The 22314-nt window shown below is 38.7% G+C and overlaps 1 protein-coding gene across 2 annotated transcripts in view; it reads right to left on the bottom strand.

The window, feature by feature from the left end:
* Window positions 1-1515: 1515 nt before the first annotated feature.
* LOC148038665 (sugar transport protein MST4-like) overlaps window positions 1516-22314 on the bottom strand; it is a 54738-nt gene continuing 33939 nt past the window's right edge. The window contains exons 1-4 of one of the 2 annotated variants that reach the window (XM_087674203.1): window positions 4220-4951; window positions 3593-3912; window positions 2848-3489; window positions 1516-2482 (exon numbers count right to left, since the gene is read on the bottom strand). In XM_087674203.1, the coding sequence (XP_087530329.1) occupies window positions 2021-2482; window positions 2848-3489; window positions 3593-3898 (1410 nt within the window). In that variant the 5' untranslated portion in view covers window positions 3899-3912; window positions 4220-4951 and the 3' untranslated portion in view covers window positions 1516-2020. Of the gene's footprint in view, window positions 2483-2847; window positions 3490-3592; window positions 3913-4219; window positions 4952-22314 lie in introns of those variants that run through there. The other variant, XM_087674202.1, reaches the window with a different exon arrangement.

The raw sequence follows: 22314 nt of genomic DNA, 5'->3' as shown, positions 1-22314 counted from the left end.
AGGGGCGCAGCAATGGCTGCATGTGAGGTAGCTTGGTTGCATAAGCTACTTTATGATATGCATCAGCGTACAAATGGGCCAGTTGTCATTTATTGTGACAACATGAGCAGTATACACTTGGCAAATAACCCAGTCTATCATGCTAGAACAAAGCACATTGAGGTGCATTATCACTATGTGCGGGAGAGGGTTTTACTAGGTCTTATTGATCTAGTTTATGTCAGCACAGAGGATCAGGTAGCTGACATATTTACGAAGGCATTGGGCGCAGAGAAGCTGCGCAAGTTCAGAGACCTGCTTGGTGTGCAGGAATTGGGATTGAGCTCGAGGGGGAGTGTTGAGATATCGAGCTCCACTCGTGATATGCCAGGGTGACCGTTGTGCATTTATGTCACCGATTTGTCAGTTGTAGATGCGGTTGGTACACCGCCCATGAATAATAGCTAGATGACAGCTATCCTTATCTACTCTAGTTCGTGGCTCAGTTAGTATGCCACCTTAGTTAGTTGTCTTTGGTTTGAGACCCATATATAGGGTTCCTCTATTTCTTTATATGTGAGTTCTTTTGGCTTACACAAACTAAGGAGAGGAAAACTGTTTTCAGCCTCCACCTTTGTGTGTATTCCCCCATTGTGCAAGCAAGAAAGCTACAAGTGAGACTCCTTCCTTCTCTCCCACAATCTTGACACCAAGAACTTTTGGACACAAGAATAAACAGCATTGGAACATACCCAATTGAGTTGGTGCACTATACAGATTTAACATCACGTTCAACCAGTTGGTAGAAGTCACGAAAAAAGAAGGCAAAAACGTACTAGAAGATTACATAAAAAAGAACCACTATAATCACGATCATGACAATCCTGCAATAATGATCGAGAAGGTCACATATCTATTGAGCAAAGAGGTCTACACCTAGAAACACGATTCTAACTTCGATCCATTCAGTAATATAATCTACGTATTAGGCAAGTTTTCAAATATGACTTCTTTTCAAACATTTATAAAAAAATAACAATATCAACAGAAATGCAGATAGAAGCAAACCAAGAAGAAACCAAACTTCTGCAAGTGCTAAACTTGCAACCTCAACAACTGTAAGTTTTGCCACCAGCTCAAGTATTTCCATATCATCCGACACCATATACAATAACCAAAATCTACGAGCGAGTCCAGAAGCACTAATGCAGAGATACAAAAGCAAGTACTTTATCTACATCATAAGATGTAAGAAAAACGGCAAGGAGTACGTAGGATAGACGACCAACATTGAGAAAAGAATCCAACAATACCGAAGAAAACCCGTCAAGAAAATGAAGAAAGACATAAAAACATTCCGCCTGTTCGAGGATAACTTCAAGATTAACATAGAAGCAATAGTTGATAGCATAGACAAGGCTAGGAATTTTGAGCAGGCCGCCAACCGTAAGAAAAATGCAACCGTGACAAGGTACAACAACCTATATGGACACCCAGCAAGATGTAAAAGGTATTTTTTTTGAGGAGAAGAAACCTCAATTAACATAGCCAAAAAAATGTGAATGTTCAAACTCACAATCATTGACTAGAACTATATAAGTATACATATTCTCCTTTCGAGATTCTTGATGTATATAAACAATGCTAAATCTTATCTACAAACATACTTCACTTTACAACACGTCATATGTCTAAACACCATCGCTAAAACTACTACATATCAAATATGCAAGAATTGCATATAGAACTTCATACTCCTTTACTTAGCTACGCATGTCAACCTAGTTTGAATCTATCGAGATTCATCGAACTCCTTGCAAGGTTCTCAAACCTCTATAAGTTTCAGTTAACATAGTTGCTAATAACCGTTCTTTTGTTCAATCTTTCTCGACTAGATCTATCTAGATATACAATCATTCATTGCCATCTCATTACAGACTTATTCAATCTATGCAAGTTCAAGTTTACATAGGTGCTTTCTGTGGTTGAATCCCTTTATCTTTATGTTATTTTTGAATATATAGTCACTCTTATCATTTTTTTACACTGCTGTCATTTGGCCGTCTCCCCTCTGCATTGCGGACTGCTTAAGAGGGGGCACTACCCTCTTCCAGAACCAGTGTTTTGCCCATACTTCTTGCATGGCATCAAGGGGTATGCCCTTTGTCTCTGGCAAAAACAACGCTACGAATATAGCCATCACCACAAGGCAACCTCCAAAGAACAAGAAGATCCCATACTTCATTGCACATAGCATTGTCAAGAAGGTCTGTGCTATTAAGAATTTGAAGAGCATGTTTACACACACAGTCATGCTCATGCCAGCAGAACGCACCTCCAGAGGGTACACCTCACTGGGGATGAGCCATGCTAGAGGCCCCAATGATCCAGAAAATGCAAACACAAACACGCAAGTAGCTAACACTTGCATTACACCTTCAATTCTTGGCAATTTCTGTGTGTTCGCTGTCAAACTTGTGGCGAAGATCAATGCTATGGTTATCTGTGACATGATGATGAAGAAGTTGTTAGGAATAATACTCTTCAAAGGTTTAATGTGCTTGACCATTAATATACAGTATTATGTGCTACTGAGAATGGTCTAGAGGCCCTCTATGCATGTGGGGTGTGTGTGGCATGCACAATTAGCCCCTCTGTGCACATGAAGGTGTGTGCATGTTCACCGGATGTTACCCAACAAGACATCATGTGACAAAACATGCATGTAGATTGAATGTAGTATTGTCACATAGTATAACCATGACTTTCTAATATCATCCCCAAGGGCACGAAGGGAAGTGTTGGGCACGTAGGAGCATGCCCCTAGATGAGATATATGAGTGTGTCTGAGTGTGAGTGAGGGATTACCATGGCTGATAGCATCAATGTTGTTCCTGTGAAAAGGAGCTTTTTTCGGCCAAACCTGTCCACAATAATTGATGAAATACAAACAGTGAGAAAGCCGATTGCTCCTGTAATGGCACCAGAATATAGGGCTGCCTCGTCACTAAAGCCTGCTGTCTTGAACAGGAAGGCACCATAGAACAGTATTGCATCATTGCCACCCACTTGCTGAAAGAATGGAAAAGCTAGGCCCATGACGACATGTGGGATATGCCTTCTTTGCAACAAGGATTTGAAGGCGTGCAACTGGGCCTTTGTAGACATATCATGGTCTTTACTGCTTACCTCTAGCAGGTCTTCAAATTCAGCATCAATGTTCTCAGAGCCTCTGATTTTGGCTAAGACCTTTCTGGCCTCATCATAATAGCCCCTTTGTATTAAGCTGACAGGGCTTTCAGCAAGCAGCATGCTAGAAACAGTCAATAGAATAGCTGGAATTCCTGCGATGCCAAGCGACAGACGCCATCCCCATGGAGATATTTGATCTGCTAGGTAGTTAACAACAGTAGCAGAAAGTCCACCAAACGAGGCATTGATTACGAACATGTAGTGTAAAGCTCCTCTGAGACGTGGGGGTGCAATCTCTGATAAGTAGAGAGGCACAGCCTGCATACATACAGAATGGAACTTAATGCCACACATCAACAGTCAAACATCCTTCATTCTACATTGAAGACATTAGTTTCTTAAGCAGCAGGTTGGAACTGACCTGGTTTGAAAAACCGAGTCCACAACCTAGCAAAGTTCTTCCAGCGAAGAGCGTGGCAAGATTCTGAGCAGCAGTACCAATCACTGTGCCTAGAATAAAGAGCAGGCCAGCTACTTGCATGCTCCGTATGCGGCCATAGCGTCTTGTTACAGTGGAAGCTATGAAAGTTGCCAAAAGTGCAGAAATGTACAGACAAGAAGCAAAAAGCTGGAATGTCACATTGTTGTACTTGCAGTAGTTATCATGCTTTGCACTCCTCTTTTCTACCAACACCTCAGGATAGAACTTTGCCAGAAAATCATCCATCACAGCTATGCCACCTGCATCAATTTAGAGCTTCGCATCAGTTTATAAGTACAATTTTGCGTCTCAGTTGTCATATCTGGACATTAATTTCCATAAGCACATGAGAAGCACTTGCTGGAGCTCATCAGATTATGAGTTGGTTGCTGTGAGAATGCTGGAGTTAATTGGATCATCAGTCAATCTGAGTGTTAGGATTATTAGCTAGTTGTTGTGAATCCAATTTCAATGGCCTGACATTCAAGATATGATGGAAAAGATTACTGCACAGAGCGGCTAGTCCAGGCAGGAGTTATTAGTTTGAATTTGTATGCATATTTCTACCTCTATATTATTGCCTCATGTCTCCGAGGGGGGATCAAACCCAAGGTGGGCGACTTCACCAATTGAGCCATACCTTGTCAATATATGTAGTGAGAAGCCAACATACAGTTACTCAAGAATCAACAAGAATGTGTACTATCCATATGCGATCAAGTGTAAAGCCAATAATATTATAAAGAAATAGTTAGAGATAAACCCGTTGCATTTTATTTGTGCATGTGTGCATTTACGTCTGCAAGTGCACGTGCATGTGTGCACATGCTTTTGTGTGTGTACACACATTCATGGAAGGTGTGTATGCTTCATAATGTTAGATACCAATGATAAATCTGAAAGGGAAAAGACAATCACATGGAACATATTACATGCATTCCTAGATCATGATTTTCATGGCTTCCCATCTTTTTTGAAATGCAAGTAGAGGATATGCCATCGTTTCATGTCAACAACTATTGCTAATGAACAATAGTACCTGTATAGCGTGTGATATTTGCTTAGGTTGTGACAATTGCGCTAATATTTCACCCATTTTATGCATGTAAAGACAGGGTTTGCTTCAGGTAACTTTACAAAACCTTGTAGTAAATGGTATGTGGGTAATGTAAGAAAACATATGGAAGTTCCAAAAGATAAAATGCCCAAATTTGCTAAGAGTAAGCCAATATGGAAACTTATCCAAGGCCCACAAATACTTATATGTAAACTCAATGATGCTTATTCCAAGGAAAGGCGTTTGCAATGGTTGTTATGCAACAATCGCCTAAATTATTGTTTAAAGGAAGCTGTATGGCGTGCAAAGGCCTCTTAAACTATAGTTTGGCTTAAATGATTGTTATAAGCAAGGTATATGAAAGGTATGTTCATTCAAGAGAGCCTTTCTTCAAAATCACATGTATAGGCACATCATATATAGTAATATCTTTGAAGCAATTTTCATTACTTTATTGCAAACATTTGTACCCATGTAGGGCATTAAATCATGAATATTTGTTACTCTCAAATGTTGTACGTCCAATGTTCAAGGTGTTTGTCAATTGGAGAAGTACAAATTATCAAGGAATACATATATGCAATGACATATTATTTATAATTATAAGGCGCAATCTTTATAAACTGGTAAGTAAAGGCCCTTTTGCTAAATGGAACAATTTATGTGGATTAATAAACTTTCAAGGAGTTGTGGTGTTGATAAAGTGCGGCTTGAAATGATCCACTTGGAATGTGGATGCTAATTTAATGTCATGTCAAATTATGCTTATACATCATACATGCCAATTAGAAGAGTGAAGGAAAAGTTGATGGATATTTTGGGATAAAAATGTATAAATGTGTGATGACTTGAACAATTGTGCATAGTCTTCATAACAATTGCCTATAGTATGAAGATAATACTACATAAAACCTAAACAATAGATATGCTTAGGCACACGTGCACTTGTTTCACACTTCATAAGGTAGATATGCTTGGGTGCATATGCTCACTAGTGTGTGCAGTTTTCATATATGCTAAGCATTTCATGTCTGGACCATCACAAAAAACTCTTAGACATGGTTGGATTAATGATATTGGATAAATGCTTATATATATGAGGGTTTTTGCAAAAAATGTGGACGGAGCCTCATGCATCTATCATGAAAGGATTGTTTACCATTTGAGCTAGACAAATTTAAAATAGAAAATTTGATTGGAGTCCATATTTTTGGGATGGATTTAATATTCAATCCTACCATGAATATTGGAAACAACAAAAAAAATGGGCATTATCATAGATGATCCCATAAGCACAAGCAATAACACACTACAATTTTTAAGGACATTTGAAAACTTTATTGTCATTGAAATTTACTTGTAGTCACTTTAATCCGTTGTGTAATTTCATGATTACTATTTAGTGTCTTTTAGTCCAACCATAAGCATTAAAAAATTTGAAATTTCTATTGGTAAAACAAAATTGAAGTTTGAAAGGCAATGCATTATGAGGATATCAAATTTGCCTTATATGAAAATTTGTGCACATAGAGCCATATAGCAAATTGAGAGTAGACTATGTTGGACTAAAAATTTTCGCTACTTGGCCACTTTTCAATTAGGAGTTTGGAGCATTATTTCTCTTACATGGACAAGTTTTCAAGATGAATAACAAGAAGTCATGTCACGTTGCAATCGCCTCTTTTAGCCTACTATTAATATACTTCATAGTAGTTTCTTATTGATGCTCATATCTCCACTCTTTATATGTCTTTCCAATGTCTTTTTATGATGGTGTCTTGAAAATATCACTCCTTGTACAATAAGCTATGAAAACATTACATTAAAAAAGAAAAATGTTTATGTGAGAGAAGCATCCAAAACTTCTTGGGGAGATGAGACTTTGCAAATATATTCATTAGATGTATCAACATATGGTGCCAACAATTCTCATCTCATAGCAATCTCCATTAATTGAGACACAATCAAATGCATGCAACTACAATCACGACAATGATACTTTTTCTTTTTCGTTGAGTGTCTCACATTGGCCCCTACTAAACAACTCCAAAGAAAGACCATGTATTACAATGGCAACTAAATCTTTTGTATATCCTTTATATGTTACATATTCTAGTCAAAAGACAAATTGCGTGCTTTATAAGTTACATCCTTTAATCAAAAGACAAATTGCATGATTTGTAATTTATGGCTTATGAAAAGTATGCATGTTGATTAGAGTTGGCATATTTTGACTAGTGGATACACGTATGTTATTCTAAAAAGTCAAGTTTAGTAACTTATTAACAAATACATGAGAAATGCATTAACCCAAAAGGACATGGTTGACATATTGGATATAATGTATTATTGATCCATTTGAAGCCAAGTTGTGCTTGGTCACAATAATATGAAATGGCTCCTCTTGTTAGTTAGGATAAAAGCCTTATGATTAACCTTACTTGGGGTATTACATAAAGATTAGCTAGGTTCCCCTTGAGTACAAAGATGTAGAATTATTACACCACCATATACAAGATAGTTGTTCTAAATAAAGTCATGAGAAAATATTTTAACTTGAAACTTGTGAAAACAAACCTCACAAAATATGTAAAAACTTGTGACAACAAACCTCACAAAATACTTAGACAGATAACTATTGATGGGGTTCCATCTAGTGTGCTACTATTAGGCAACACCTATTAATTACAAGTGAGTTACAATGAAAAAGAGCTTCAACATCTTATCTTTTCCTTGATGATATTTATCTAGCCTAATTTCCTACATTATGATGTTGCTTAGATACCAACAATATGCATAAATCAATATAATTGGCTCTAGATTCCTCAACTTTACTCCCTCACGAGTTGAAGTATACAATAAGGTCATGGTAGATATGTGGAACTCTTTGGACTTAAGAATGATTATGTGTGTGCATGTGCATGCACACAACATGAGTTGAAGTATACAATAAGGTCACGGTAGATATGTGGAACTCTTTGGACACTTAAGATTGATTATGCATGCACACAACACACATTTCTACTGTGCCTCATGTTTTAATTATACACTTATGTTGCCACAAAACACAATCTTGCTTACACACAACTCATTTTTCAATTTCACACTTATGGTGTGACAACACACACACACAAAATATTTGTCCTTAGTCTTTTTCTTCTCACTTACACACATGGACACACACACACATAGGTATTCTACTTTCTTTTAGATTTTACGGTATTAACCAAGATACCTTTAAGTAGATATATATGCCCATTTGGTAGGCCAAATGCATTCACTTATCCACTCTCTACTAAGCATCTAAACTTTATTCTTATATTAAAGGATAATGAAACCCTCCCTAGGAACCATACAATTATTATTTTAAACCCTTCTTTTTAGATAATTTGCATAAATTCTTCTTCTAAGACTTTGGTTTCAATACTAGGAGGGTATTAACCTTTGCATTAATTCTTATCCTAGCCATACCCATAATACATGCATATTCACATTCACTTAATGGCACTCGGTATATTTAGACTCCTACACATGTTCTTAGGATATACCCTCTTTTCCTCTCTCTTCCTTTGAGTTACTCCTCATACACAAGTATACATACACTTTACTACTCTAGCATAATCATTTATCACATTACCACAATGTCATTAGTTTTATCACATCACCACAATGTCATCCTTAAGTTGTATAAATATCCATCTTCTTACTAAGCACATTGATTTGATCCTTGTGCTCCATAATCCTACACAAATGGGTTTAATTCTATATTTCTTTCCCTTGTGTCACTCCTATGCACATACTACCTCCCATAAAATACCCCCCCCAAAAAAAAAGGAAAAAAATTTATGGTGCAAGATGGTCTAGTGGGTATTCCTTTTTTGCATATAGTGGTAAGGAATCGTTATACTACACATAAATATAGTTCCTATATCCTCACAATAGGTATTGGGTGTGCATTATTGTATATACGCAATCTCACTCGATTCCTGCATCTTTACAATTGCAATGCTACTACACAATGCCAAGCATTGGTGCTATCTAGCATTTTTACACTATGTAGTTAGTGTGCCTCTAGTTGTAGTATTAAATCCATGGCCTTTTTGCCTAAATCTTTGGATGTAAGGGCATTTGGATACATTGAATTACTTCATAGCATTTACCTAGTAGTATGTTATACCCTCATTAGTTATTTTACCTTAAGTACTACTCACAATGGACTTTGGTGTTTGGTGGATTGAAGTATGTCACTAAGACTTCTTTTTGCAATTCAGTGTAGCTAATTAGCAATGGCCCAATTCTTTTTACACTTCATATATTTCACAACATCCTCATACACATCTTTATGTGCATAGCTAGCAATGTAGGATGATAGGCTAGATTATTGCTTAATGTCATAGTTCTACATCTTCTAAAAGAATAAGTGGCTAGCTACTTATTGCACATTTGGAAGAATTGATAATTACACAATGATGTTTGACTCTGACCTACTAGCCTATAGGCCTAACATGGTGGCCTATCATAGATTCCTTACACCCACAATAGCGCTATAGTTTTTCTTGATTAGCTCTAATAATTACAATGTCGTACCAATTGTAATTGGTTGCTGATCCAATTGGCCTATGATGAAAGATTGCCAACATGCCTTACTATGATGCATTTTGCCACATGAAGTCCTTCAACCCTTTTTTCATAGACACTTTCCTCTTTTTTTCCAGCATGTAGGATGTTCCCAAGCTGGGCTACCTAGAGGTTACCTATTACTAGCCAATATTCAAGTCCACAATGGATTGGCCTTGCTATTACTATTTCTATCATTTCTAGCTCCTCCAGCATAACCACTTGCTATACTAACCCAATTGTTTCGTTCTTGGAATCATGGTGACTACACTTTGATTCAGAGTTGACTATCTAATCTTCCAACTCCCCACTAGAGTATTATCTATGGTGTAACATCTTAATAAGGTATGATGTCTAAATTCACATAATATGCATGCTTTTGCTACCTTCTTTTATGCACTCTATAATAGTAAGACTCTAGAAGTCCCCCTTTCTCTTGATTTGACACTACTGAAGTCTTTGTTTAGCATCCATGTATGGCAATTAAATTTTAATTTCCCAGCTTATAAGTGTAATTGGCACCCCCTATGGATGACTTGACTTACACACCTTCAACATTTTACTACTATCACAAAAATGGAACAATGGTTGTGTTGGCTCTCATCATGGCAATACAAACAATATATTTGGTATTTGATTAGATATAGTGATAGGGATGGCAACTGGGTTGCTCCTTTGACACCTGCAACATAGGTGTTTTGCATTGGTCCTCACTAATCATCTACCTAGCCAATTTCATATGTACCAAGTGCAACCCCTCCTTATCTCCTTATTTATCAAATTATATTAATTGATATTGCTATGTCATGGGATTGTCTTGTATATACTTCTAATTTTTGGTGTCGTTCATTTATACAATTCTAAGCATGACTTTGGCATCCTTTATTGGTATATATTGCCACTTCCTCATTGTAGCATGCGTGTGCGAGCACACACACACACACACATGCACGCATGCACGCACACACACAATCTCTCATATGTAAGAAACCATATCAAACATATTAGCCCCATATGATGAGCCATGCTCCTTATTCTTGGCACTATTGGCCCTAAATTCTAAGCAACTGAGATGCTACTCTTGGATCTAATTGGTTATCAATCAGCTACACTAGCTCCCTAGTTGAACATTCTATGTGCCTCTTCCTAGTAAAGTAGTATCTAGAATTTTGTGTGTGTGAAGTATGTTTCATATTTTTTCCTTTGTTTAAGCCTAAAAAATTCAACTTATCTAAATGACTAAGGCTTATGGTTTGGTGGTTTTGATCTCAAATGTTTCAAACTTCCTATTGTGCATGAGGCAATCAAATATTATAAGGGAAGGATATAACATATTTGTCTTACCTAATTAATGGTAACAAATAGTTAAAATACCTCTATTTTAGTTGAAAAAACACTATGCTACTTGGTTTAATATAAAATTTTCCAATGATGACATTTTGAAGCAAATTCTCTCTAAGGACATCAAATGGTCATGTAGTTTTATTATCTTGCCTTTCTTTCCTAGACTATGCATAAGTGACCTACTAATTCGGTGCTTGAACGGAACCAATAGGAAAAACAAAAAAATGTCTTCTTGTTTGACAACGGCTAATTGTCTCTTAAATCTTTGAGTTACATTAGTAATTTATTTTTAAGTCATTAGGATTAGTTTTTTCTAGCATCTTTATAGATGCAATTGGGATAACAACCGAAGTGTCCCAGTGATGACACTTGTGATACACATTAACATGGATGGTGCCATATGTTTTTATAAGGATGTAGGTAACAATTAGAATCATCTACTCATGAAAGACTACTCCCAAGCGACTACTTGACAAAATCCAAGGGACTAGTTTCAATAAAATCAAGTTTATTTTCTTTCCCCTATTGGATATGCATAAATTCTCAAAAGTTGAAATGTACTCTTTTATTTTTAAAAAAATTTGCTCAAATTCAATGTATAGTCAATAATTCTATATATTTCAATTTTTGAAGGGAATAGTAATACTAAACACACACTTCTACTCTCCCTTCTAGCCCTTGGTCAAGCTAGTAACATATGGTTTTATTGAAAGATTAATAAATTATATAAACACATGAAGCTTCTAATGTAGGTTTTGCACTAACTAAGTGGTTTTTACAAAAGCTATGTGTCCAATGGGTTCATATTATTGGGAGTATTATTATTACATTACATAAATAACCCTCAATTCTAGCTCCACATCAATCAATTGGTTCTTGGATGTTTCGGATCCTCTAGATCCTAATGTTTTAAAGGGTTATTATTATTTATTGACTTTTTACCTTTATCTCTAATTGAAATTTTTTAAACTAAAACTCTAGGAAATTTGATTTTTATTTAACAATGCTCTTTTATTAGATTCTCATGTTTTACATGCATCTTCACAATAGATTGTTGACAAAAAGAGTTGCTTTAACATAGGAAGCTCCCTCAAAAAAGAAAGTGCCACGACAAAAGGTACGTTTTCAAGTCTCATAACCATTCAAAGCTACATTGGATATACTTTGCTATGTTATAAAACACATTGACACAAACCAAAGAATGTGCATATTTATCTACTGATGTTGATACACCCTTAATATACTCTTAAGGACCTTATTTTGACTACTAACACACAATAGTTCATTTATTTTTTGTGGGGAGTAGGGCCACTTCGTGGGCTTGCTCCCCACCTTGTGGCCCTACCCCTGGGAATGGGGTGGGAAACACATGCGCGCACACATTTCTACTTTGCCTCATGTTTTAATTACACACTAATATACAAAGCACAAGCTTGCTTACACACACACAACCCCCCCCCCCCCCCCCCCCCCCCCCCCCCCCCCCCTTTTGTCTCATATTTGAATCACACACTTATGGTATCACAATGTGCACGTGCACATGTGTGTTTATGTGTGTGCTCGTGCACACACATGCATACATTCTAGATTCTTTTGGATTTAATGGTATTAACCAATAGACCTTTTATATACCTAATTGCTAGGCCAAATTCATTCACTTTTCTACTCTCTACTAGGCATCTAAATTTTCTTTCTTATATTAGAGGATAATGAAGCCCTCCACACGAACCATACAATTATTATTCTAAAACCCTCTTTTTAGGTATTTTGCATAAGTTCTTCTTATAAAAATTTGCTTTCAATATTAGAAGGCTATTAGCCTTTACATTAATTCTTAATCTAAGTCTTTAATGACCCTAGTTGTACCCACAATATACACATATTCACATTCACATAATGACACTCAATCTATTTAGACTCCTACACATGTTCTTGGAATATACTCTCTTTTTCTCTCCCTTCCTTTGACTTACTCTCTCATAGACAAGTATACATACACTTTACTACTCCAACATAACCTTTTTATCACCTCACCACAATGTCACCCTTAAGTTGTACAAATATCCATCTTCTTACTAAGCACATTGATTTGAGCTTAGATGGATCCTCATGCCCTATAATCCTACACAAATGGGTTTTAAATAAATAAAGTCATGAAAAAAGCTTTTAAACTAGAAACTTGCAAAAACACACCTCATAAAATGTGTGCATAGATAACTAGTGATGGGTTTGTATCTAGTGCAGTACTATTAGGCACCACCTATCATTTACAAGTGAGTTACAATGAAAAAGAGCTTCAATCTCTTATCTTTTCCTTGATGCTCTTTATCTAGTTTAATATGCGAAATTTTTAGATTTCTTAGATGCCAAAATATGCATAAATCTATGCAATTGGCTCTAGATTTCCTCAATTTCACTCTCTCAAGAGTTGAAGTATATAATAGAGCTAGGACATATATGTGGAACTTTTTGGAAACTTAAGATTGGCTATGTGTGTGCACGCACACACACACACTCTCTCTCCCTCCCTCCCTCCCTCCCTCCCTCCCTCAATATAAATATAATGTATGCAATTTATTTTTTTGGTTTAAATGACTTATATGACCATATTTTTAAAGGGATGTTTTCTTCACAAACATACACACACCATGAAGTACCAAAAGTAATGTTCTACTACGTGTTAGCTTTAATAGTTCTATATAGTACCATGAAGGAGAGGATGTTGACATAATCAAGGTTGTTTGTGGGGACCAAGTGAGCATGTAAGAAGATGAAAGAAGATTTTCCACACTTTGATATTATTTTATGTATTGGGGTATTGTCCAATGGCTATATGTGATATTTTCTATGTGCTTTTCTAGCTTTGGTGAGGATTCACCAAAGCTTTTATGAGTTTGACATATGCAAATGCTAAAATGATCCGTCCTTGCAACATTCACATGGGTATTGGGGATTATGTTATGTGCTATAACAAACATAATCCCCCCATGGGTATTGGGAATTATGTTATGTGCTAACAAACACCTCAATGGATATGCCAATAGAAAAAATGTATTGCATACTATGAGGTCATATGTGTGAGCCCTTAACATATTGTAACTCTTTACTCTAATCGATTGGAGGTTCCTACAAATATTAAGGTTTTCCTGTTCCCACACGCATGCTATTGTGTGTGATCTCAAATTTTTGCAAGGCAGTACCCAAGAAAGAAAAGCTTTAAATCTTTGGTTGAGAAGGAGAGAGGGTTATGTATCATTATATCTAAGGTTAGATGGAAGAGAAGACTACTTCTCCAATGAGTTTTTTTAAATTTTTACAAAAAATAGTATACAAATGCATTTTACGTGTGCCAAATGGAGTTATTGACTAGACAAATGGGCATATTATAAATGTGGCACATATATTATGTCAGAGAGAAACTTCCTTACTATTGGGATAAAGTAGTTGCTACTACTATGTACATTATAAATAGAACACACATGGTTGGTGTATATGGCATGGCATCTAAGGAGAAATATATAGGTAAAAAACCAAACAGGTGCCATCTGAAAGCATTTGGATATATTGCTTCTGTGTATATATCTAATGAATTGGATCCCAATGCAGAAAATTGTGAATTTGTGGAATATTCTTTTGAGCAGAAGGGACACAAATAATACAATCTTGGTAAATGTGAATTGAGACTAGTAGGGATATTGACTTTGATGAAATGAGAAGTTGGTATAGTAATATACAAGAGGATACATTTGGAATTGATGTGTATGAGAATGTGGCTATGTAGAAAATAGGTCAGCAATCAAGAACATTGAGTGGGCCATAAGAGTCTCCTAATAGTCATGGTTTTGTTGATAGATCTAGGAATGGTAGTTTATTGTAGTTATAGGTCACTCAACCAAATACATCATATATGTTAAGAAAAGGCTAGGAGAAGGTTAGGGAATCACCTGTAAAGGCGATCAACCGCTAAGACCCGTGGACCGCTTATTATTCAAGCATTCCAAGCCAAGCACTAATGGCTACCTCTCACATAGTCAACACGCTATCCATGTCTATGAGTGTAGTGAGCTTACCTCATGCCCGATTGAGTTGCCTCCTCTCCTGAGCACTCTAGTAGCTCCACAATCCAAGTGCAAGCTTCAAGCGAGCTCCATCCTCAAGCTCTGCACTCCAAGCTCCATTGCCACAAGCAAGAGAATAGAAGAGAAGAGAAGAGAAGAAGGTGGAGAGCTTCTCCACTACGGTCCCTCACCCTCACACACTCACTCCCTCACACTCTCACACTCCCTCTCTCAAGCACAAGCTCAAGCAAGCAAGAAGAAGAAGAAGAAGAAAAGGAGGAGGAGGAGAGCTACTTTTGGCCACACACAAGAATGACCTTCTCATTCTCTTTTCAGCTTTATATACAAAACTCTAAATCCCTTTTGGGGGGTCATCCCCTTATCCCCTTTTTTACATGGCCGGCCGTGGGCCCTTTTTTCCATTGTCCTCCTATCTTCCTAGCTTCCTTCCTACCGCCCATCTACCTTTATAAATTGCACGGGTGAGAGCCCGATGCTCTTAAAATAAATCATGGTGCACCTTGTGCTCTTTTACAAAAGTGTTAACATGTGCTTTTTCCTGTGCACCTTTTTTCTTGATTTAGGACTTTTCTACACTTCTTATGTTCCAGATTCTTCTTGGTGCGCCTCGTCTTCCGTTTCACTTTTGCCTTGGCCTTGTCTTCTGCTTTAGATTTTTTGGATTTTCCACCTTGTTCGTCTAAGGGTTAACATTACCCCCTCCTAGACGAGTGCCAGTCCCATGGCCCTCACCGTCATAGGTAGCAAGCTTTGGGATGCACTGAAGACATGGGTGGAAGGGACTGTTGTGATTTGCCTTGGAGTTTTGGTGGTGCGGATGAAGGTGGTCGGTGGCAGTTTGGTAGCCTAATTGGTTGGTGATAGGGTTGTTGAAGTTGGTGATAGGGCTGGTTTTTGTTGGGAGTTGCACTCATGGGTTGACACAGGTGTTGATGTTCTGGAAATTCTGTGGTGGGCGACGATTCTTTGGTGGGCTTACAAGATGATAAAGGATAAGAATTCAGAGTTGAGTGTTGATGAAGAGCTTATGGTACTTTCATTGGAGTCTGCAATACCTGCAATTGAAAACCTCTCATATGTGGTCTCTCCCTAGGATAATACTAGTCTTCTTATCATGCACAAGACGTAGTTTGATTAGCTTGGGAGACAAGTCGAACTCTAAGCAAGTTGAGAGTATTGTCTTGCACTTGAGGACCCAAAATGTGTATATATTGTGGTGCAGATATTATGTGAGTGCATGTGTATACTTAGATATTACATAGTTAGAAGACTACTGGTCTGGTTCCTCGTAGCAATGGGTGAAAGGAAGGGTTAAATGGGGTGGAAAATTTTGTCGATGTTGAGAAGTACACACGAAGGCTTTTTGAGACATCATTTGCGATTTTGACAACATGATGTAACATAATTGAGCTCATTGATGCCTTAGCTTTTGATTGCTGGTTGCTACTTGTATTGTTCAAAGAGTATGATGTACTTTCCATGATCTTTCATGCCTTGTTTACCACTATTGATTGCAATGGTACTACTGAGATGGAGTGAGAAAAAGAATTGTGCAAATAGTTCAGGGTGAAATGTCTAAGACAAGCTCCCTAGGTATGTCCTACCCTTGATGTGCCCTGAACCATTGTGGGGGATGTGTAAAGGGCTAGGGAACTAGAGATAGAGCCAGCCGACCAAGGTCTCTGGACGTACCTAATTTGAGGACCCCTAGGTGCTGTGCTGTGATCGTGAGTGCTTTTTTTTTCTTTCTTTCTTTTCTGTTCTTTTCTTTTCTTTTTGTTTACTCTTTTGTTGACTTATCTCTTTTTCTTTTTTCTCTTTTTTCTGGATAAAATGAATACAACTAATGCAATACATTGAGGCTATCAGCCTTTTATTTGGACTAAGAAATGTCGAGATCCAAAGGCCGTGAAAAATGGATATTACAAGAATGATTGTGTTACTAGCCTCGATGCCAGAGGAACAATTGTTGAGATGAAGAGATACATTTGAGATTTTGCAAACCTCTTTATAACTTGTGAGACATCGGAACAATCGAGGTAGCAACTACAGTGAGCCGAATGTAGATTCTGGCCAAGAAAGGGAGAGTATCCAATGACTATGCTTTGGGCCATGCTCAAATGCACTGTGTGCTTTTTGCAGGGGTGATTTTCTCTTCCAGTGGGACTTCTGTCACGGTTCTTTGTTTCTTGGTATTTCTGTTGCTTTCTCCATAATAGTTCTTGTGGGGTTGGTGGTCTTGTGGTGATTTGGACATTGAACGCTTTCGTACAAAGACCCATGTCATCCTGCATTCACTTAGCAACTCGTGAGCGTACATGCAAGTCATATGCTTCAACCATAATGAACAGGTGTAGCTCAAAAAGATATCACTTATCTGAATCCCATAGTTTTTACTTCAATGCATATTATCTGCACTTGATTATCATTGCTTGTGTGTGTGTACTAGCTTTGCTTCTTTTGGTATTATTTATACATAGTCACAAAACACTTGTTTATTTATATACATGTTTATAAATCCATGTTAGTTCATGAGGATAAAAACCAATTGTAGAACTCAAGATTGTACTGGAGTGTGGTATACACATCTAGTACTCATGGCAACCTACTCAATAACAACAAATATTTTGCAACATCAAGTAGCATGGTACCTTGTCCGAGTCTACTGACAACATGTAGCTCCTCCTCAGTGAGAATTTTATCAATTAGAGAGTTCTCTCGACTAGCTCCCGCTAAGTTCATACCTCAAATAGTAGTTAGTACTCGAAAGGAAGTTGGAGCCACATAGGTTGGTTCTCTTTGAGACTGCCATTTGGCCAATCGCTCCTCTAAGACTCTGTCATAATCTCCGCTCCAAGCTCGGCCATTGTAGCACGGTTTTCAAACCAACGTTTTTCAAATTGACTTTGACCCTCTCATTTTTGCTTTAGTTGCTCTATCTCTAAGAGATTTGGTTAGCAAAGCGCTTCGTTTAATGTCATAGTTAAGCATAGTTCATCGGCCTCCTCCTCAGAGATGAGTTGCATGCATTCATGTAGGAGCTTGTAATAGTGCTCATTAAGATATTCTTGCTCTTCCCAGGATAGCGGATATGGCAAGTATTCCTCAAGTTGCTCCCTAGGGAGTATGCCCATGTTTGCAATGACATAGACACGTGCGAATATTTTGAGTTTAGCATCCAACCCAATCAAGCACTCTATGACACTTCTATGTTCAATGAGGGCTTGCTCAGTTGCGATCTCATGCAAGGTTCTAGGAGTTTCCCTAGGCTTTAGCATAGCTAGGGGTTCATACCTAGATGAGCAAGATTGGTCAATGCTAAGATTTCTTATGTCCTCGAGGTTTTCATGTTTCTCCTCTTGAGGCTTTGCTGCTATTGTGTCATGGTTTTCCTCGGATGTGACCAGTATAGTTCTGCCAACCTATTGTGACAGTGTTGTATCCACTCTTGATTGGTCAATGTAATTTCTGTTGTCAATGAATTGAGTGTTGCAAGCAACTATTGATGCTAATGGTTGCTTTGATTTATCAAAACACACTGATGTGTCTGAGTTTTCACTGCTGTAAGGAGAGATGGCAATGGTTTTCCTAGTGGGTGGACTCGATGCTTTATTCCTCAACTCTTCAGCACTCTTGGTCTCAATCTTCTTGGCATCTACAACCACTTGCAATTGCCATTGTTGTTTTCATTATTTTCTCCTCTTTTTATTAGGCAATCTAGTTGTATCCCTTGAAGAATCAAGACCTTGAACTAGGTCAGTCGTTGATGTGCTTGGTTGGGCCTCATCATTATCTTTCTCTAGTGTGTCCTCATGGGACATAGCTGCAGTCTCCTGAATAGCCTCGCTAGGTTGTGAGGGTACAATTGCCTCTCTTTTTGGAGAGTCTAGCTCTTTAGCTAATTCCCCCCCATTTAGCTCCTCATCTGATTCCATTGGCAGTTGCTCTTGGTTGGGTATTTGCTCTAAACTCTTGTTCTTACCCATTGGAACATGCTTACATTGCTTCTTATCAGTGCAGGTGTTGTCTTTAGAGTTGTTTTTCTCTTGCTCAGGAGGTTTGGGTGACTCTAATGTAGAACTAAGAGATAGTCTATGATTCTTCTCAAGTAAGCTTGGACGATCCCAATTGAAGAAGTCATGGTTGTATTGCTGGCAAGCATAGAGATCTAGGATTGCAAGGACTTGAGTGAGGCAAAAGACATATGCACCAACATCAAGAACCATACTTCCTACTCCTAGCCTGCTAGCCACGTGTAGATCTTCTTCTAAAAGAAATTTATCGTACAAGGGATGTTTTTGGACAGTGGTAGAAAGTTGGACCTCATGGACCATTGCCAACACTCTTAATGAGGTCGGGGCAACGTACATGGGATCATGTATTGATGTCCAAAGGGCTTTCCTTTGCTCAATGAGTGTCATTAGTTGGTGGCAAATTTTTGGCTACCAAACTCTGGTTGGAGTACCATTTCTGCACAAAGTTGCCTTGTCTTTTCCCTTTTCGTTTGATTGGTTCCAGTTTTTCCTTGTTTGTCTCACATTGGGTAGTATAGAGCGAGTGTATCAAGCATAATTCTCTAGCTGTGGCCTTTGGGATGTCCTTTATGACTTTCTCCGCAATAGCTTCATAATGGGAGCAAATATGTTGTTGCTCATCCCAAGTCAAGGGTTCGGCCATGAGCTTCATGTGCTCTAGTGTTGGCCTCCCCATGTCCCCATGGACATACGCACGTGTGATGGCTGTCAACTTGTGATCAAGCTTCATCATGCACTTCATCTATGGTTCATCGGTCAGATGCACCATCTCCTTGGCCAAATCTTCGAGAGATTTCTCCTCAAGCCTAGGGTTTAGGTTCTTTGAAAGTACTGGAGGTATCAAGGATGTTGGTTGTGACAACTCTTCTGCATGTGAATTGCTAAGTACACATTCCACAAGGGGCATCGTCATGGCCAAAGGTTGTGACTGCTGTGATTCCTGATTGGAAGTAATAGCAGCTAGTTCAGTGGACCGGTGTCGACTGTGGTGTCAAGTCCTTAGGCAGATTGGAAGTGGTTGTGTCTTTTGTTTCCCTTTGAGCATTCACTTGTGCAGAAGCATTAGTTGAGCTAGTCACAATGGATTGCACAAGCATATCCTTAGACTGAGAGCTAAGGCTGGTGTCATGTCCCACCTCTTGGACATTTGGAAGCTTAGATGGAGATAGAGATTGGGATTGAGCAGCTGCACTTGATGACTATTGTTGTGCTTCTTGTGTGCATTTAGGAAAAGATGGTGTAGGAGATTTGGGACTCCTAGGTAGACTTGGCACTGATTGGAAGGTTTGCTCATGGCTATTAGATAATTCTGCCATTTGCTTTGTTAAGCAATCGACCTTACCATGAGTAATGTTGTGCCTATGATGCTTGTTATCCTCTTGGAAAATTAAAGGCTCCTTGGGCACTAGTGGATTTTGTGTACCCTCAACCATTACATCTGGTATGTGCTTGTTAAGCATGCTAGGCTGAGGATCTACCTTTCGAATAGTCTTGTTTGGTTTCTTGATTTCAATCGTGAGGGGCTCAATCACTCCAACCTTGTTGAGTGAAGACTTGGATTTTCGTTTAAATGCCCTCCTACACTTCTTCACTTTTGATACGATTTGGCCTTTAACTGACAGAGGTGGTTTAGCACCCAAATCCATCGGCTACCTGCACAATACCCTTGAGCACGTAGCAACGCTTTGGATATCCATCGGGGTCTTGTGCTAGCTCTCCATTGATACCTTCGTCTATGAGACTTGGGCTTCTTTTGTGATCTTCTATGATATTTGTGAGTCCAAATCTCCTTGGCATTGTCCATTGACCTTCTTGTTTCAAGCATAGCCTCGCTCACTAGTTCTCTATGTTCAACATGCACTTGTATCAACTCTTTCAACAAGTCCTTGCTCTCATCACTAGGCTTGCCTAGCATGTCAGAATGTTTCTTATCTTTTCCTCAAGGTTTGATGAGGTCACCCTTACTAAAGGTTGTGATTATCCTCACACCCAATAGTATCAAGTGTATCCTCTATGCTACATAGTCGGCCTCACATTTGTCGCCCTTCTGAAGGGTCGTCCTAGGAGGGTTTTCTTTCCACAATTAGCACTATTTGGAGGAACATGGAATAGTGTGGGAAGCGATCAACCACTGAGACCCACGGACCACTTATTGTTTCAAGTGTCCCAAGCTGAGCACTAATGGCTACCTCTCACATAGCCGATGCGCCATCCATCTCTACGGGCGTAGTGAGCTTGCATCTATGCCTGAACTTACCTCCTCTCCCGAGCACTCCAGTAGCTCCACGATCCAAGTGCAAGCTTCAAGTGAGCTCCATCCTCAAGCTTCCTGCTCCAAGCTCCATTGCCGCAAGCAAGACAAGAGAAGAGAAGAGAAGAAAAGAAGAGAGGAGAAGATGGAGAGCTTCTCCACCCTGGTCCCTCACCCTCACACACTCACTCCCTCGCACTCTCACACTCCCTCTCTCAAGAACAAGCTCAAGCAAGCAAGAACAAGAAGAATAATAATAATAAGAGAGCTACTTTTGGCCATACACAAAAATGAGCTTCTCATTCACTTTTCAACTTTATATACAAAACCCTAAATCCCTTTTGGGCAGTCATCCCCTTATCCCCTGTTTTACATGGTCGGCCCTTTTTCCCATTGTCCTCCTATCTTCCTAGCTTCCTTTCCACCGCCCATCTACATTTACAAATTGCACGGGTGAGAGCCTAGCACTCTTAAAAATAAATCATGGTGTGCCTTGCACTTTTTTACAACAGTATAGACTCGCACTTTTTCTCATGCGCCTTTTTTCTTGATTTAGGACTTTTTTGCATTTCTTGTGTTTCCAAATTCTTCTTGGCACGCCTTCATCTTCTGTTTCACTTTTGCCTTGGCATTGTCTTCTGCTTTAGATTTTTCAACTTTTCCACCTTGTTCGTTTGAGGGTTAACATTACCCTCCTCCTAAACGAGTGCCAGTCCCATGGCACTCACCGTCGTAGGTAGCAGGCTTTAGCATGCACCGAAGACGTGGATGGCAAGGATATCTGTGATTGCCTTGGAGGATTTCTGGTGGTGGGCAGATGAAGGTCATTGGGGCCACATTGTTGGGATGGGTGGCTGGTGGTAGGATGGTTGGAGTTGGGGGCAGGGCTGTTCGGTGTTGGGAATTGCACTGGGGGCTGGCACAGGTGGTGGTTTGTGGGGATTCTTCACAGGCCGATTGTTTGGTGGGCTTGCATGATAGGAATGGTCAAGAGGTCAGAATTGAGTGATGGTGAAAATCTGACGATGCATTTGATGGAGTCTTTAGTACCTGCAATTGAAAACCTCGCATATGTGGTCTCTCCCTGGGGGTAGTGCTAGTCTTCTTATCATGCACAAGACGTAGTTTGATTTGTTTGGGAGACAAGTCGAACTCTAATCAAGCTGAGAGTATTGTCGGGCACTTGAGGACCTAGATTATGTATATATTTGGGTGTAGATATCATGTAAGTGCTCGTGCTTGCATACTTAGATATTATGTAGTTAGAAGTCTGTGGGTTT

Source organism: Lygodium microphyllum, chromosome 3, assembly GCF_053477565.2.
Source record: "Lygodium microphyllum isolate KBCC chromosome 3, Lygodium_microphyllum_v1.1.10, whole genome shotgun sequence".
NCBI lineage: Eukaryota > Viridiplantae > Streptophyta > Polypodiopsida > Schizaeales > Lygodiaceae > Lygodium > Lygodium microphyllum.
This window is presented reverse-complemented; position numbering and strand designations above follow the sequence as displayed.